Source organism: Pan troglodytes, chromosome 20 (assembly GCF_028858775.2).
Source record: "Pan troglodytes isolate AG18354 chromosome 20, NHGRI_mPanTro3-v2.0_pri, whole genome shotgun sequence".
In the NCBI taxonomy this organism is placed as follows: domain Eukaryota; kingdom Metazoa; phylum Chordata; class Mammalia; order Primates; family Hominidae; genus Pan; species Pan troglodytes.
Window position 1 is genome coordinate 5,850,728 of NC_072418.2, and position 16,588 is coordinate 5,867,315.

Genomic DNA, 16,588 nt, shown 5'->3' on the forward strand with positions numbered 1-16,588 from the left:
TGTGGGGTAGGCGGGGGGCGTGGCCGCGATTAGCCGCGCGCGGCGTGGGGGCGTGGTCGGGTTGCGGGGGTGCGCGCGGCCGGCCGGGCGCGCGCGGCGGAGGGAGGGAGCCGGGAGGCAGCGGAGGAGCGACCGCCGCCATATTAGGGACCGCGGAGCCCGGGATCCCGTCAGCGGCGGCCGCGGCCGGGCCTGCGGGAGCTGCGGAGGCCGGAGGCGGGCGCTGTGCGGTGCCAGGAGAGGCGGGGTCGGCGGGAGCCAGCGAGCCACGGGAGCGAGCCAGGTGAGGCGGCCGGGGTCGGGGACCCGCCCCCCGGGCCCTAGGCGGCGGAGCTTGGCTGCGACCCCCCAAAACCGGGACGGCGGGGCGGGCTGCGACCCCCACCCCAGCTCAGGCCCCTCCAGGAGCCCCCAGTCCCCTCGAATGCCGCCTCCCAGGCCGAACTAGGCCCGGGTGACCTCAGCATCCGCGTCTCCCGAGTTAACACCCAAATCCCAGCGTCCCCCCCGCGTCGGGGCCTGCCGTGACCCCCACCCCGAGCCACCTGTAAGTCGTGACCTCCCCGCAGCCGCCGTCAGCGTCCACCATTCTTTTTAAAATAGGCTGAGCCCTGCACCCCCAACCAGGGGACCCCTCTGCGCACCCCTAGAACAGCAGACCCCGCCTCCTAACCCGGGTGATTTCTCCCTGGCCTGTCATCCCCGGGACTTCCCAGTTCAGACCCTCCCAGCTTGGGTCCTGCCCACATGAAGCCGCCCCCCATCGCTGAGCCTGTGGTGTGCGATGGCTCGCCCAGGCCGCAACCAGCCCCTCGCCCCAGTAAAATGCAGTCCCAGCCCGGGACACCCGGAAACCTGTGTCTGTGGTCACTGTTGTGTCCACCAGTCCCCGCAGGCACGGGTTGAGTGCATGGATGTCCCCGTCTCACCTCATCTCGCTGATTTCTGCTCCCCCACCCTCCCAGCGTGCCCCCTGCCAGCCCCCATTCCCCCGAAATCCAGCTCTCCCACCAAAGCCTCAGACGAGCTATCCATGCACAAGCCCCTCCCTCCTCCGAACTGAACCTCCGTCCTGCGTCCTGCCCCGTGTCTTCTCCAAACGCAAGCCTGGCCATCTCGGATCCCCAGAATATGGAGTGTGCCCCCCATTCAGAGCCATTTTACCCCTACTCAAACCTGTGACACCCCCTCCCCCTCTTCCACCGTCCAGACCTGTCTCCACCCCACGGCCTGAGACCCCCGATATGCAGATGTTCAGCCTAAATCTGTTTTGTCTTTTCCCCTGTTTTCTCCACCCCAAACTCATCCTCTGGTTCAGGGCGTCTCTCTGGTTCCGATTCCCCCGCCCCGCCCCAGTCTACCGGGCGATGACCTCATGCCTCTCCGTGGTGAGGCCCCCACCCCAACCTATATGCTTTGAAGGAGGGTGATTTACCTAAGGGAAAACCATCCACCAAGGACACACACCACCAGCATGAGGGCAGCCTGCGGGGACTTTGAAGTGAAGGCGGAGTGGTCTCTCTCGGCGTGGGGGTGGGGATAGAAGCTGACGGCATCACCTAGGTTTGGTCCCCGGAGTGGATGTGTCGGGGGCCGTCTGTCATGCGGAATTCCGCGTGGGCCTCTTCCTGTGTCAGGGGCCCGTGTGTTTTGGCGACACCCGATTGTCATTTCCTTCGGAATCCCAAGTGGAGGCAGGTGTGCTGGCCACTGGCCGCTGCCCGGCGCCTTGAGCAGCGAGCGGAGTTGGGTTGCAGAGGGTTTTGCTAAGGGAGCAGACACTTACTCAAAGGCAAGCCCGGTGCTTTACTGGGGAGGGGTATCTTGGCAAGGTGGTACCCGCCAGTTTGCCCCTGTGACTTGCTTCCCAGGTCAAATTTCAGAACCTGTGCCCTGGCTGCAGGCAGTGGTGGGGGTAGGGGTAGGGGTTGGGGTGGGGGTTTGGGGTTTGGAGGAGGAGTTTCTAGAAACAGACAAGCCGGATTGGTCTTCAAGGTGGGGCTACATTGATTTTCTTTTTTTTTTTTTTTTTTTTTTTGAGATGGAGTTTCGCTCTGGGCTGAAGTCCAGTGGCGCGATCTCGACTCACTGCAACCTCTGCCTCCCAGGTTCAAGTGATTCTCCTGCCTCAGCCTCCTGAGTAGCTGGGGTTACAGGTGTGCGCACCACGCCCGGCTATTTTTGTATTTTAAGTAGAGACAGGTTTTCACCATGTTGGCCAGGCTGGTCTCCAACTCCTGACCTCAGGCGATCTGCCCGCCTCGGCCTCCCAAAGTGCTGTGATTACAGGCGTGTGCCACCGCGCTCGGCCTTACATTGATTTTCAAACCACTTAGTGTTTAATGGGGTTTCTGGTAGAGGGGTTTTGTAGACTGAGAACTTCTGGGTTTGGGAGTCCCAGAATGGAATTGGTTCTGAGGACCTTTTGCTTGGTGTCATTTAGAGGGGAGAGGATGGAAAGTCTGTGTGTGTAGGGCCGCTCCCGGGGGCTCCAGGCAGAGGTGAGATCCAGGGGCTTGGTCTTCTAGGAACTCAGCGCTGTCACTCCTTTCTCCTGGCGCAAAGCTCTCCACTGCCCAATTCTGTCCCCAGGGGACATTTGGCAGTATTTGAGCCAGGCATGCTGCTCAGTGCCCCACTGTGCCCAGGACGGCCCAGTACAGAAAGCAGCCTGTCCCCAATGTCTGGACTGTGAGCCCCGTGAGGGCAGTGAGTGTGCCTGCCTGGTCCCCGCTCCACCTCCGGCCTGCTCAGTGCCCTGGGCTGTGTGCTTGCCCACAGCGGGCCCCCTGTTGGCACTGCCACAGGGACCTGGGCACCTACCAGCAGGAAAGGGAGTGTTTGACCTCATCTCTCTTCTGCCCCCGACACCTCCCTGTGGTCACCAGTGACCTGCTCGTCAACTCCGCCTGTCACTGCCTTGCCCACATGTCACTGTTCTTCCCAGCCACTGGACTCAGCACAGAGCCAGAGCCCCTTCCTGGGCCACTTATGTTCTCGTCCAGGGACGTTCATGTCCCCAGTGGCCCTAGGTCCCTGTGTGCGTTGGCAGGTGACTGCCTTCCTCTGCCTCAGTGTCCTCATTCATGGATGGGATGAGGGGCACACAAGCAGCCTGCCTGGCCGCGCCTCATTCAGTCACTCAGCCGCCACTGACCACGAATGACACACCGCCCCCACAACGGTGAACACCCCCACTCTCTCTTGGCTTCCTACTCCGTCTGGTTCTTCCTTCAGGCTTCTTCACTGGCCCTTCTTTCTTTATTTAATTTTTGCTCGTAGTAGCTTTATTTGGATACGCTTCTCCTGCCGCACGATTCACTGCTTTAGAGCGTGCAGTTCCCTGGTTTTTATATGTTCACAGGCTCGGGTCGCCATCACCTCTGCCCAATCCTAGAGCATTCTCATTCCCTCAGGAAGAAACCAGCCTTGACCCCATCAGCCGCCACCACCTGTCTCCCCTGCCTCTGTGGCTGGGCCTGTCCCGGACATTTCATAGAAATGGAATCCCACATTGTGTGGCCTTTTGTGTCTGGCATCTCTCACTGAGTGTGATGTCCTCAAGGTGCGTCTAGGCTGTGGCCTGAGTCAGAGCCCTGCTCTTTTTCGTGGCTGAGTCATGTTCTGTGATGTGGAGGCCCCGGGTTTTGTGCGTCTCCTTATTCAGTGGACGTTGGTGCTGTTTCCAGTGTCTGCCTGTTGTGAGTTGAGCTGCTGCGAAGAGGCAGGCGCTGGTGGTTGTGTGGCGACCGTCCTTGTTGCTCTGTGACTGAGGCGCTGGTGCCTCCGCTCGCCGGCTGATCGTGTCTGATGGTGTCACCCCCATGCAACCACCGTGAGCCCAGCTCTAGAGACCTGCTTTCCAACCTTTCCACCTTGTCCTCCTGCCCCCAGCATGTCCCTTCCACCCCAGACTTCCCAAATTGCTGCACGGTTCTGATTTTTTTCTTTTTTCTTTTTGAGATAGAGTCTCACTTTGTTACCTAGGCTGGAGTGCAGTGGCGCAATCACAACTCACTGCAGCCTCGACCTTCCAGCCTCAGGTAATCTGCCCACCTCAGTCTCCCGAGTAGCTGGGACTCCAGGCGCGCCACCATACCTGGCTAATGTTTGTATTTTCTGTAGAGACGGGGTTTTACCATGTTGCTCAGGCTGGTCTTGAACTCCTGGGCTCAAGTGATCCTCCTGCCCTGGCCTCCCAAAGTTCTGGGATTACCGGCGGAGCCAGCATGCCCGGCCACACTGCTGGGTTCTGGAGAGCGGCAGGCCGTTCAGATTCCTGTGCTGTTTTGCACACATTCCCTTCTGTTGTGAATCTTCCTCTCTCCCAGATCAGATTTGGCCTGGGAACCTCTATATTCTCATCCCCACCAGCCTGCAGGCCACTGGGTCGGTGGTGGAAGGATGATGGGAGCAGAGAGAGGGTGGGCAGTGGGCATCTGTCTGCTTTCACCGGAGGGCTGAGGAGTGTGGGAGGCCAGTGCTGGTCTGTTTGCCCTGGAGAGCAACTCTTCCACTTAAGGATCCCCCTCAGGATCCTCCTCATCCATGCATTCCCCACCTGGGTGACTCCGCCCCCACAGGCACTGGGCAACACCTCGGGACATCTGTGCATTGTCACAGCTGGGGGGCGCTCCTGGCATGGAGTGAGTGGAGGCCAGTGATGCTGCTCAGCGCCCCGCAGAGCCCAGGACTCCCCGCCATAGACAGCGTTCCAGCCCAAATGTCCGCAGCGCTGAGGTTGGGGCCCCCGCCGTGAACTCCCCGGACTGGGTTTCTATTGCTACCACCTCACCTCGCCTGGGACCCGTGGGTGGGAGCTGCATGACACAGACAGAGATGCAGAGATGTGCGGGCCTCGGGAACCTGATGGCGCTCCATCTGATCCTGAGAGACCACAGGCGTGGTGCCACGCTGCCTTCCTCCTCACGTGAGGCACTGCAGCCTTTTGTGCTGCCGCAGACCCAGGTGTCTTTTAGGTCTGAAGGTGTCGTCAAGTCAGACAGGGCTGTGGGTACTCGGTGGTACCAGGAGGCTGGAGATGAGAAACCTCGGGTCTTTTATCTGCAGCACCATTTGGAAGTGTGGAGAGCAATTCTCACCGGAGTGGGCTGGAGGTGGGAGCTGCCCCCCACACAGGGAAGAGGGTGAGAGCTGCTGGCCGAGTAGACCCTGGGGATGCTTCTCATCCACTCTAGACTGCTGTTCACTCTAGACTGCCTGCCGGCTGGGTACAGAGGCTCACGCCTGGAATCCCAGCACTTTGGGAGGCCTCAGCAGGAGGATTGCTTGAGCCCAGGAGTTCGAAACCAGCCCGGGCAACATAGGGAGACCCTGACCCCCATCTCTATATTTTAAAAACAAGAAAAGAAAAATAGGCTGCACACCCAGTGGGGGCAGCAGCTTGGCTCTGCTTTGCGGCACCTGGGTCAGCACCTAGAACCCACATGGCACATGGCTGGTTGGTGGGGAGGCGTTGGCTGGCAGGTGGCGGCGTGAGTAAATGAATGAATGACGTGCACGGGGTGTATTCCCGGGGCCCAGGCACCGGCCTCCAACAGTAACTCGCCTCGCCATGGCTCACACGGGCACCCTGGAAGGCACGCTGTCCCCTGCCAAGGGTCTGGGCCCCACCCTTTTTTACTTGGCTACTCTTGGCTGTGTCTTTGCGTTTGTAGAGGTCAGAGGCCGCCAGCTCAGCTTGTTCTTCTGCAGGTGGGGGTTGCTCCCTGCAGAGATCTCTGTGCCTCAGCGGTCTCTCCGCTAGGCCCCGGCTCTGGTTCTGGTCCAGAGTCCACCTCTCCCCTGTGTCAGTCCACCCCTGCAACCACGGCCACCTGCCCCGGGAGCCCCATTTCTCTGACGTCCTCTCTCCTCTCTGAGACTGATGGGGACAGCATGGGAGGAGATAAGTGTCATGGTCTGTGGACAGGAGGTCACTGGGGCAGCATCCTGGCTGCCAAGGCACCGCCATGCCCAAGGACGAAGGAGCAGGGAGCAGTCTGGGGACCTGCGTACCCCTGTCATGAGTCCCGGGCCCAGCCAGCATCCACTGAGCACCTCCGGGGCCGTGCGTGCACCTGTCATGAGTCCTGGGCCCAGCCAGCTCTCACCAAGCACCTTCTCTGGGTCATGCCGGGTGCCTGCTGCCTCGTAGACCTCATGCCTGATTTCACAGCTTCCTAGGCAGGCAGTGTTGTCCCTGCTTAACTGATGAAGAAACTGATGTCCCAAGAGGTGAAGTTGCCCAAAGCTTCGTGGCCAGGAAGGGTTGAAGCTGGGACTCAGCCTGGGCTGATCCCGTCGAAAGCCCACACTCTTTCTGATGGACCCTGCTAGAACCTTTTCATGGGACTTGGTTTACTTTCATGGGAGGGCACAAGGAGGGTTGGCGATAAGGGTGTCTGGGTGCTTCGCCCGCCTTGGGTCCCTGGAGCTGCAGGGCTGAGGGCCGCGTGTGCTGGGTGGGGTGGTGCTGGTGGGGGGCTCACGTGCTCTGACAAGGCCATCTATGCAGCTGGCACGGCTGCCCCCTTAATCGCATCATGACACCGAGGACATCCAAATGTGACCCGAGAGAGCCATCTAGATTCCTCCTCTGAGGAGTGGCTGGGAATGAGATTAGTGGGATGAGGTGACGCTTGTGAAGCTGTGCTTCATAAATGACACTCCTGGGCGCAGGGCAGGAGGCAAACCTCCCCAGAAACTCCCAGATCCAGTGAGAGCAGACAGCGGATAGCTGGGTGACCCCCCATTTTTCTGTGGGGGGGTCTTTCTTATCTGGTGCTTCTCCCCAGCCCCGCAGAGGATGGCTGGACATCACGCCCAGGCACCCAGCACAGTCCCTTGCCTTTCACATGAGGAGGGGGCTCTCTGGGAGGGCACCTGGGCCAGGGCCTCACAGGTGGTCTGGGGACACCTGGGACCCCTCAGGCAGGCGCACTTTGCAACTTTGCAGGGGTTGGGACCTGTGAGGGCTGTTAGCCAGCCCACCCCCTGGCTCTGTCACTGCCATCCAGCAACTTTGCAGGGGTCGGGACCTGTGAGGGGCTGTGTCCCGGCCCACCCCCGAGCTCTGTCACCACCATCCAGTGATCCTTAGTCGGAGGCCTCCTGCTGGAACCACTCTGCGGAGACTCCAGCAGGAGGCAGTGCCTTGCAGCTTCCCCGTGGGCAGGGCTGGGCCGAGTGCTGAGTCTAGGACACTTCGCCTCCTGGGGCAAGGGCCAGGGAGTGGGCACAGAGCCAGACCCAGACTGGCTGGATTCACGTCCCAGCTCTACCCTCACCAACTGCATGGGGACCTTGAGCAGAGGGTGCTGTCCCAGGCCCCAAGATGCAATGGCGCCTGCCCGCCTGCTGTCCCAAGGACATTCAGTCAAGCACACTGAGTGCTTCCAGCTGTGCCAGCCGGTGGGCACGGGCAAGGTTTGCCTCTGTCCTAGCCCCATGTGTGTTCTGATGCTCTGCCCCTGGGCCAGGAGCCCGCACGGGATGTGGCGGCACCCATGAGGCTCTGGTCGGTGTTCCCTCCTCCCTTACCTGCTCCACGTCCCCTGTGGGTAGCAAGTGCCGCCTCACCTGCAGGCTGGAGTTACCCTTACCCAAGGCGGTCCTGCCCCAGTGTCCACTGGGCCAGGGTTGGGGGACGCCCTGGTGTATACCATAGGTGGCACGTCCAGACCATAGTCAGCCTCAACACATGAGTCATAAAAGATCTGTCATTGGGATGTTTCAATTCCTTTTGTCCGTTAAAGAGCCTAAAAAAAATATGAAAACGGTGGGGACCAGTTTTCCCAGCCAAGCAAGGCGTTGCAGGAGTAGGAGCTTGGCTGAGCCTCCAGGAACCAGAGTGCTGTGTTCCTGAGGAAGATCCAGCACCAGGGGAGACCTTGGGGGCTTTGCACTGGTGCTGTTCCCAGGCCCTGTCTACACGGCAGACAGCCCCTCACGCTTTGCGTCCCCACTCAGGGACACCTCAAAGTCGAGCCTGGAGACAAATCTTGCCGTGTCATTGGCCCCCACAAACAGTGCCTCATCGGCTCCCTTTCCTCCTCTCCCCACTGGTGCAGTGGGGATGGGGCTGGGGATGCCTGGCCACACTCTGCAGGTCTCGCTCATTCAAGTCACTTCCCTGGTTTTGCCCGAGAGCAGGGTCTCTGCCCTTGCACCCTGTGGACATTGGGGCCGGATCATTCTCTGGGGTGCGGCCGTCCTGGGCACTACAGGGTGCTGAGCAGCGTCCCTGGCCTCCACCCACTCCACGCCAGGGGCACCCCCAGTCATGACAACCACAGATGTCCCCAGACATCACCATATATCATACCCTGGGGGCAGAATCACCCTGGTTAAGACCCCCTGGGTTATGGGATTCCATGGACCCCCAAGAGACTCTGCGTCCCATGATCCTCTGCCCTGCTGAGGTCCCAGGAGGCTGCACACATTGAAATCCATACCCTGAGTGGGAGGGAGAGAGGAGGTGAATCTCAGGAGCTGGAGTCCCCCTGGTTTGTGCTGTCTGCCCCATCGGAGGCTTATTCTGGTGTCTGGTGTGAGCAGGGGCCGACTCCATTTTTTTCCACGTATTTATCCCAGGGCGTCTCCCTCTGTACGGGGGCCCTGTCACTGTTTTGTCAGGTGACTGGGTCATGCCCATTTCCCAGGGGAACAGGAAGAAGCTCGAGACTGAAGGCTTGCCCGGGGCAGTGGCAGAAGGAGGCCTCCTGGCTCTTCATTCTGGGGCCCAGGGGGTGGAAGGTGGACCTTCCCTATGAGCTGGCCCAGTGGGTTTGCAGGACCCACAGGGCAGTGCCCTGCCAAGGGGATGGGGCAGCAGGAAGCCCGGTGGCCCAGGGCCCGGGTTCACCACCCAGACCAGGGCAACCAAGCTGCGGGTGTCGGCCACACAGGCAGAGCCACAGCAGCATCCCCACTAGGCACCCCTGGGCCAGGGACAAGAACCTCTGCAGGGCCTGGCGGAGCACGAGTCATTCACTGATTCACTGCTGATTTGCAGCGAGGGTCCAGGTTGCTGCTAAACTCCCTCGATCCGGTCTGAGCCTTTCCGCACGGCCACACACATTGTCTGTGCTCAGGAATTACTTAACAGCAGCTTAAGATCCTGATTTCTCTCTACTCTAACCTTTTACGATGAAACCTTCCGAGCATCCAGCAAAGGAGTGAGAATGTGGTGGTGCCCGGTCTCATCCAGAGCCCACCTGGCCCATCTCTGCCCGTGGTTTGTTTTTTTGAATACCTCACAGTTCACGTGATACAGAATTCTAGAAGTACAGGCCGGGCGCGGTGGCTCACGCTTGTAATCCCAGCACTTTGGGAGGCCGAGGCGGGCGGATCACAAGGTCAGGAGATCGAAACCATCCTGGCTAACACTGTGAAACCCCGTCTCTACTAAAAATACAAAAAATTAGGCACTACAGTGGCGGGCCCCTGTAGTCCCAGCTACTCTGGAGGCTGAGGCAGGAGAATGGTGTGAACCAGGAGGCGGAGCTTGCAGTGAGCAGAGATCGCACCACTGCAGTCCAGCCTGGGTGACAGAGCCAGACTCCGTCTCTAAAAAAAAAAAAAAGAATTCAAGAAGTACAAAACGAGGTGCCAGGAGAAGAAATAAGGCTTCTTTCCTCCCCGATCCTCGTCCTCTCCTTCCTCTCCCCACCCACCCCATGACCAGCCGCTTTTCGAACCTTCTGGGAGCAGTGTGCTCTGCATGGCCATTTTTCTGTGCAGTGGGTCTCACAGCCTCTTCCGCCCCCTGTCCGATGGCCTCTTGCGTCTTCCACTCTGACGAGCTGCCGCAGTGACTCCATCTCTGCACACATGCATGCGGAGTTTCTAAGGATAAATTCTTAGAAGTAGAAATACCACATCACAGAGGATGTGCATTTTTTAAATTTTGGAAGCAGTTGCCAAATTGCCTTCCTTTGAAGCCGTAGCAGTTTGCAGCTTCTGCCAACCATGAGTGCGTGTGGCTGTCTCTCCCCACGCCTGGGATGGTGAGGCCGAGTCCCCCAGCCCACAGCCTCCCCCACCGTCTGACGGGCGGGAGGGTGGTGTCCTCGGTTGGATTGGCAGCTCCTGACTGTGAGGGAGGACTGGTCCTTTCCCAGTGCGGTTTGTTGGTGTCCTTTGCTACTTTGGGCTCTCCTGTGGGTGGCAGGTGTTTCCCTCAGTTTGTCATCTGTTTTTTAACTGTGTTGGTGGTGTGTCTGCCCTGCGGACTCCCAATTTTCCCAGTGTTGAATTCCACAGCCATGCCTCTTATGGCTCCTGGATTTTGTTCTTCCTGCAGCGCAGCTGAGCGAGGGGCTTAGAGGGGTCGCTGGGGGTCCCGGAGCTGAGCTGAGCACTGCTAGCAGCACCGGGCAAGTGTCCAGGTGAGGTGCCCCGGGAGGCCCCAGGCCCGGGATACAGGACCCTCCAGATCTCGGAGGTGGGAAGACAGTCTGCACACCTGTCTTGTGCACCCCTGCCCTCACTGCAGGGACAGACAGGAGCTGGGTCTCAGGCTGCTGGGCAGGCCTGGGCCCTGTGGTTTTGCCCATCAGCCTTGGGCAGCGTTGAGTGAGTTGTGTGGCCAGTAGACTGACAGCTGCTGCCCACCTGGCAATGTTTGGGCCATTGGCTCACAGCGTCTCTGTTGCCCCGGAGGGCTTGTCAGGTGCAGCCATGTGCTGCTGGGCAGCGATGTGTGCCAGGGGCCGTGTGCAGCTGCAGCTGGCGCCCGGTGTATTTGCTTTCAGTGCTGACTTCAGGGCAGCATCAGTGTTCTGGGGAAGTGGGGGATGATATTTAGCCAATCACAACCAGACTCTGCCAGCAAGTGCCTCAGTGCACGCGGTTACCACCGCTGCTGCCAGTGACACTTGTTTACATTCTCTCATTCTGGAAAAATGCCAGCTGGGCACGGTGGCTCACACCTGTAACCCCAGCACTCTGGGAGGCAGAGGCAGGCAGATTGCTTGAGCCCAGAAGTTCGAGACCAGCCTGGGCAACATGGGAAGCCTCCATCTCTACAAAAAATACAAAAAGTGGCTGGGTCTGGTGGAGTACACCTGTGGTCCCAGCTCCTCCAGAGGCTGAGGCAGGAGGATCACTTGAGCCTAGGAGGCAAAGGCTGCAGTAAGCCATAATTGCACCACTGCTCTCCAGCCTAGGTGACAGAGTGAGACCCGGTCTCAAAAATAAAAATCCTGGCTGGGCGCTGTGGCTCACACCTGTAATCCCAGCACTTTGGGAAGCTGAGGCGGGTGGATCACCTGAGGTCAGGAGTTCAAGACTAGCCTGAGCAACATGATGAAACCCCCTCTCTACTAAAAATACAAAAAAATAGCTGGGTGTGGTGGTGAGTGCCTGTAATCCCAGCTACTTGAGAAGCTGAGGCAGGAGAATTGCTTGAACCCGGGAGGCAGAGGTTGCAGTGTGCCGAGATTGCACCATTGCACTCCAGCCTGGGCAAAAAGAGTGAGACTCTATCTGAGAAAAATAAATGAATAAAAATTTTAAAAAGATAAAAACTCCAGGGCGCTCCTGTTTGTCCACACTTAGGTCTCTGGAAATGAATTGCATCACCAAGGTCTCTGTGTGAAACAAGATAAACATAAAAGGGTCATCTGAAATGCTGTGATTTGTAACTAAACAAAGTTCCTTTTTTTTTTTTTTTTCCTGAGACAGTGTCTTGCACTGTTGCCCAGGCTGGAGTGCAGTGGTGCGATCTCAGCTCACTGCAGCCTCCACCTCAGCCTCCTGAGTCCTGGGACTTACAGATGTATGCCACCACACCCAGCTAACTGTTTCTATTTTTTTTTTTTTTTTTTTTTTTTTTTTGAGACAGAGTCTCACTGTGTCACCCAGGCTGGAGTGCAGTGGCACGATCTCTGCTCACTGCAACCTCCGCCTTCCAGGTTCAAGTGATTCACCTGCCTCAGCCTCCCTAGTAGCTGGGATTACAAGCATATGCCACCATGCCCAGCTAATTTTTATTTTTTAGTAGAGACGAGGTTTCACCATGTTGGCCAGGCTGGTGTCGAACTCCTAAGCTCAGGTGATCTGTCCACCTCAGCCCCCCACAGTGCCTCTGTTTGTATTTTTTGTAGAAACGGGGTCTCGCCATGTTGGCTGATCTCAAACTCCTGGTATCCTCCTGCTGTGCCTGGCAGCTAAGTTCTTTAACGAGTAAGATTTGCATTACAAAGTTTTTCCATTGTTGGAGAAGGCCTGGCCAAGGGTGCTGAAGGTACAGAAGCCACAAAGGCTCCCACCAGGACACGGGAAGGGCTGGGCCCCACCTGCAAAGTCAGATCTGGAGCAGGGGCAGTGCTGGCATGGAATGCAGTCCTGGAGCCGTTCCGCTTGTGCCCACGCTCCCGTGCCCATGGGTCCCTCTGCGAGGTGCCAGGTCTTGGGGAGACTGTCCTGTGCTGGGATTTGAAGTCTGCTGGTGCCGTTGTCCATCTTGCTTTTACTTTGGCAGCTAGTTGTTGGGGGCCACTTTTACAAATGTACTTCCTTTAGCAGGCATGGTGGTGCGTGTCTCTGGTCCTGGCTACTCAGAAGGCTGAGGTAGGAAGATAGCTGGAGCCCAGGAGGTGGAGGCTGCAGTGAACCATGATCAAACTACTGCATTCCAGCCTGGGCGACAGAGCGAGAGACCCTGTCTCCATAAAAAAAAGTGTTTCCTGGCAGCACATGCCACCACCTGGAATGCTTCTCCACCAGCTTGATTTTCTTCCACTACCTCCGCTGGTAGGGAGCTCACTCCAGTGGGTGGGTGGGGCTGTGGCCCTGTCATTGGGAGGGCTCTGTTCATGTGTGTTGGTCAATGAATGACCCTCCCCACCACATCCAACACAGGATGGGGCTGTCAGAAGTCAGGGGCCGTGGGGGCACAGAGAGGAGAGAGGGCAGGGCACCCCATGCGAGGCTGGGCAGAGAGAGGGCCTCCAGGACCGTGGGGAGCATAAGTGTCTGGGGAAGCCCCGTCCACACCTGCCACTCTCTGAAACATTCAGTCACACCTGCAGAGTCCCTGCTGCCCTGCAAGGTGGCCTAGGCACAGGTCCTGGGGTCAGGACCCTACGCCCCTGGCAGTCGGGATCGTCTCTGCCCTGCGGCAGCCGCGTCTACGTGGTGAGTCGCCTGCTGGCTGCATGGGGCTTGTGAAGCCGCCAGTGCTGGGCGACCTGCATGGAGCCGACGGTGGTGGCTGATCTACCCCAAGGAGGGCGGAGGGCTGGCCTCCCTCTGGTCTCAGATTTGCTGGACTTGAACAAGTTCCTCGCCGCTTGGCTCTGGGACTCTTGGAGTCTGAGCAGGGGCTCCCTCACCCCTGCTCTGAAGCTCAGTGTTCGGGTCCTGCCTGGTTTTTGGTGTGCCAAGGGGTACAAGCTACTGTCTGGGCAATGCTGCCTGTGAAGCCGATGTTTCCAGCTGTCCTCCCCAACCATGGCCACAGCTGACGTCCTCTGTGGCTGCACGCACCACCTTTGCACAGCCTGGACTGAGCACTGCACTTCCGATGGAGACTCCCCCAGGAGCCCCTGCCCCCAGGGTGGGGTTTTCATGCCACAGTACTGCCTTTGCAAGTGGCCTCTGCTCCGCAGTTTCCTTTCTGTAAGTGCTGGAGGATCTGTGTAGATCCCCCTTCATCTGCAGATCAGTCCCGGGGGGCCCCACACCCACACCTTTCCTGGGGCTCAGGTCTCTATAGACCCTCTGGCTCCAGGCTCGGGAAATTGTCCCCCAGAGGCTGTCTTCACTGGGGACAGATGCTTAGGCCTCTCCTCGTCCTGGGATGGCCAGTGCTGGCCCAGGAGTGGTCGGGTGTGGTGGGGACACATGGGCCTTTGGGGCTGCGGGAGGCAGCTGTGCCCTGTGGAGAACCGGTGGGGACTGTGGGTGGGGAGAGGCCATTCTGGGCGAGGGAGAAGGGGATGGGGAGGAGGCTGGTGACATGACCTGGCCCCAGTAGGGGGCAGGCTGGAAGGAGGGAGAGCTGCTGGCCATTGCTCTGTGGCGGCGTGGGCCACCCTTTGGGCCCATGTGCTTTGGGCTGAGCCAAGTAGAGAACCCTGGGCCTTCTATGTGGTCCTGGGCATTGCTGCCCTGCACTCTGCCTTCGTGTCCTCATCTGCGCAGGCGGTGGGCGCTGGCACCCGTCCATGAGGCCTTGCAGAAGGGACATGAGATAAGCCACGAAAACCCACTACCACAGGACTGTGGGCTGCACGCTCTTGTCCCTCAGAGCCTGACTGGCCCCATGTGGCCGAGCCAGGGACCACATGTGTCCCTTGACTGCGGGCCCAGTCAGCGCTGCCTGCGGGCTCTTGCAGAAGAAACAGCCCTGCGGTTGATCCTATCTCCAACCCCAGGCCGGGAGCTCGTCAGAGGCCACCTGGGGCTGTGGAGGTGGCAATCAGGCCAACCGCCTCAGTATCTCAGGACAGAGTGGTGCTTGGGATGACAGGAGCAGCACCAAACCCGCATGGGTCTGTCCCTACCTGGTGACGCAAGCCAGTGCATGCCTCAGGTGTCTGTTTCCTAAAAAGGCAGGTGTCGCCTCGGCCCTTCTGGTCTCCGTGAGTCAGCCTCCTCCAGGGCCCTCCCAGGTCTTTTGTGTCTGGTGTCTCTCACAGGGTGCAACGTCCTCAGGGCGTGTCCACGCTGTGGCCTGGGTAGAGCCTTGCTCCTTTTCATGGCTGGGTCGTGTTCTGGCGTGTGGAGGGCCGCGCTGGTTCGTCCCTCACCTGATGCGTATGTAGGATTTTGCCGTCTTTTGGCTGTTGTGAATTGTGTGTCTGTGAGCATTTGTGTACCAGTTCCTGTGCCTTTCCCATTCTCCTGGGTGTGTATCTAGGAAGTGCTGGGTCATGTGGTGACTGTGGGTTTCTCTTGCGTAGACATAACTTTATCATCACTTAACATTAGTAGCAGAACGGTACTAAGCTTTCATCACTGACAGACTCTGTGTTTAACGATTGAGGAACTTACCTGCCAAAGAAGTCACCAGGGACTGGGGAGAGGGATGGGGAGTGAGTGTTCCATGGCGACAGAGTTTCAGTTTGGGAAGCTGAGAAAGTTCTAGAGATGGCCGTGGTGGTGGCTACACAACCACGGGAATGTGATTAACACCACTGAACTGTACGCTTTTTTTTTTTTTTGAGACAGAGTCCCGCTCTGTCACCCAGGCAGGAGTGCAGTGGCACGATCTCAGCTCACTGCAGCCTTCACCTCCCGGGTTCAAGCGCTCCTCCTGCCTCAGCCTCCTGAGTAGCTGGGATTACAGGCATGTGCCATCACACCCAGCTAATTTTTGTATTTTTAGTAGAGACGGGGTTTCACCACGTTGGCCAGGCTGGTCTCAAATTCCTGACCTTGTGATCCACCCGCCTCGGCCTCCCGAACTGTTGGGATTACAGGCGTGAGCCACCGTGCCCGGCCAGAACTGCACACTTAAACGTGGTCGAGATGGTAAACTTTAGGTAAATTTTTTCACTTTTTTTTTTTTTTTTCTTGAGACAGAGTCTTGCTCTGTCACCCAGGCTGGAGTGTAGTGGCATGATCATAGCTTACTGCAGCCTCAAACTCCCAGCCTCAGGCGATCCTCCCACCTCAGCCTCCCAAGTAGCTGGGACCACAGGTGCGTGCCACCACACTTGAGCCCAGGAGGTTGAGGCTGCAGTGATCAGTGATTGTGCCATGGCACTACAGCCTGGGTGACACAGGGAGACCTGTCTACAAAAAGAACCGCTGTATTTACAGACCGGCAGCCTGCACATGGCCTTGGGCCGTGGTTTGCTGGCCCTGGTGGGAAGAGCGTTTTTCCTAGGCTACCTTCTGTCTCCATGGCCTGCACGGACCTTCACTTTATTCTTGTACAAACCCCCTTCCTGCCTCGGGCTGTGCATCTCTCTCTGGAACGTTCTTTGCGGTCTCCTCACCGCCACTTTTCTTCACACCTCAACATAAATGCCACCCCCTTGGAGGGGCCTTCCTGGTTTGGCTGAGCCTGGTCCCATGTGGGCTCTGCATGGGCCCCTGGATGTTACCTTGGTTGTAGCTGAGTGCGGATGTGGCTTGTCCACAGGAGGCTGATGTCCCTGGAGCTGTGACTTGGTCTACCTGGGCCTGGACCCACGTGGCCGGCCCGGGGCCTGTGCGTGGACAGCTCTTGCACACTGCCTTAGAGCTGGTGTGGCTTGTTGAACCCCCTTGCAGACGCACACGCACGTGGGTCCCCATGGCTCCTCGGGACATGGAGGCTGCCCACACTCAGGGAAGAGTCCTTGTCGGGACCTCCAGGACTCTTCCTAGCCCCCGCCTCCCTCCTGGGGCCTCCAGGGCAGAAAGCCCCTTTCCTGGGCAGGAGGACAGGGTGTGGGATATACAGGCAGGGAGGGTCTGTGGGCAGCAGCCGAGGCCCGGGTTGGGGGAGCCTCACCTAGGATGAGGCTAGGGCTGGCAGGAGATCCCCACAGAGGAGCCAGGAGGACCCCACAGTCACTGTAGCTCCCAGGGCCTGGGGGTGCAGGCGAGCCCCGTGGTCTCCGGGCAGCCGGCCCTGCCCCACTCACCT

At 58.7% G+C, this 16,588-nt stretch overlaps 1 protein-coding gene across 4 annotated transcripts in view; it reads left to right on the forward strand.

The window, feature by feature from the left end:
• The first annotated feature begins 83 nt into the window (after nt 1-83).
• The window catches only part of FZR1 (fizzy and cell division cycle 20 related 1), a 31,036-nt gene continuing 14,531 nt past the window's right edge, over nt 84-16,588 (forward strand). The window contains exons 1-2 of one of the 4 annotated variants that reach the window (XM_054673866.2): nt 12,857-13,626; nt 14,649-14,766. In XM_054673866.2, coding sequence (XP_054529841.1) covers nt 14,708-14,766 — 59 coding nt within the window. In that variant the 5' untranslated portion in view covers nt 12,857-13,626; nt 14,649-14,707. Of the gene's footprint in view, nt 284-12,856; nt 13,627-14,648; nt 14,767-16,588 lie in introns of those variants that run through there. The other 3 variants (XM_016937046.4, XM_016937045.4, XM_054673865.2) reach the window with 3 other exon arrangements.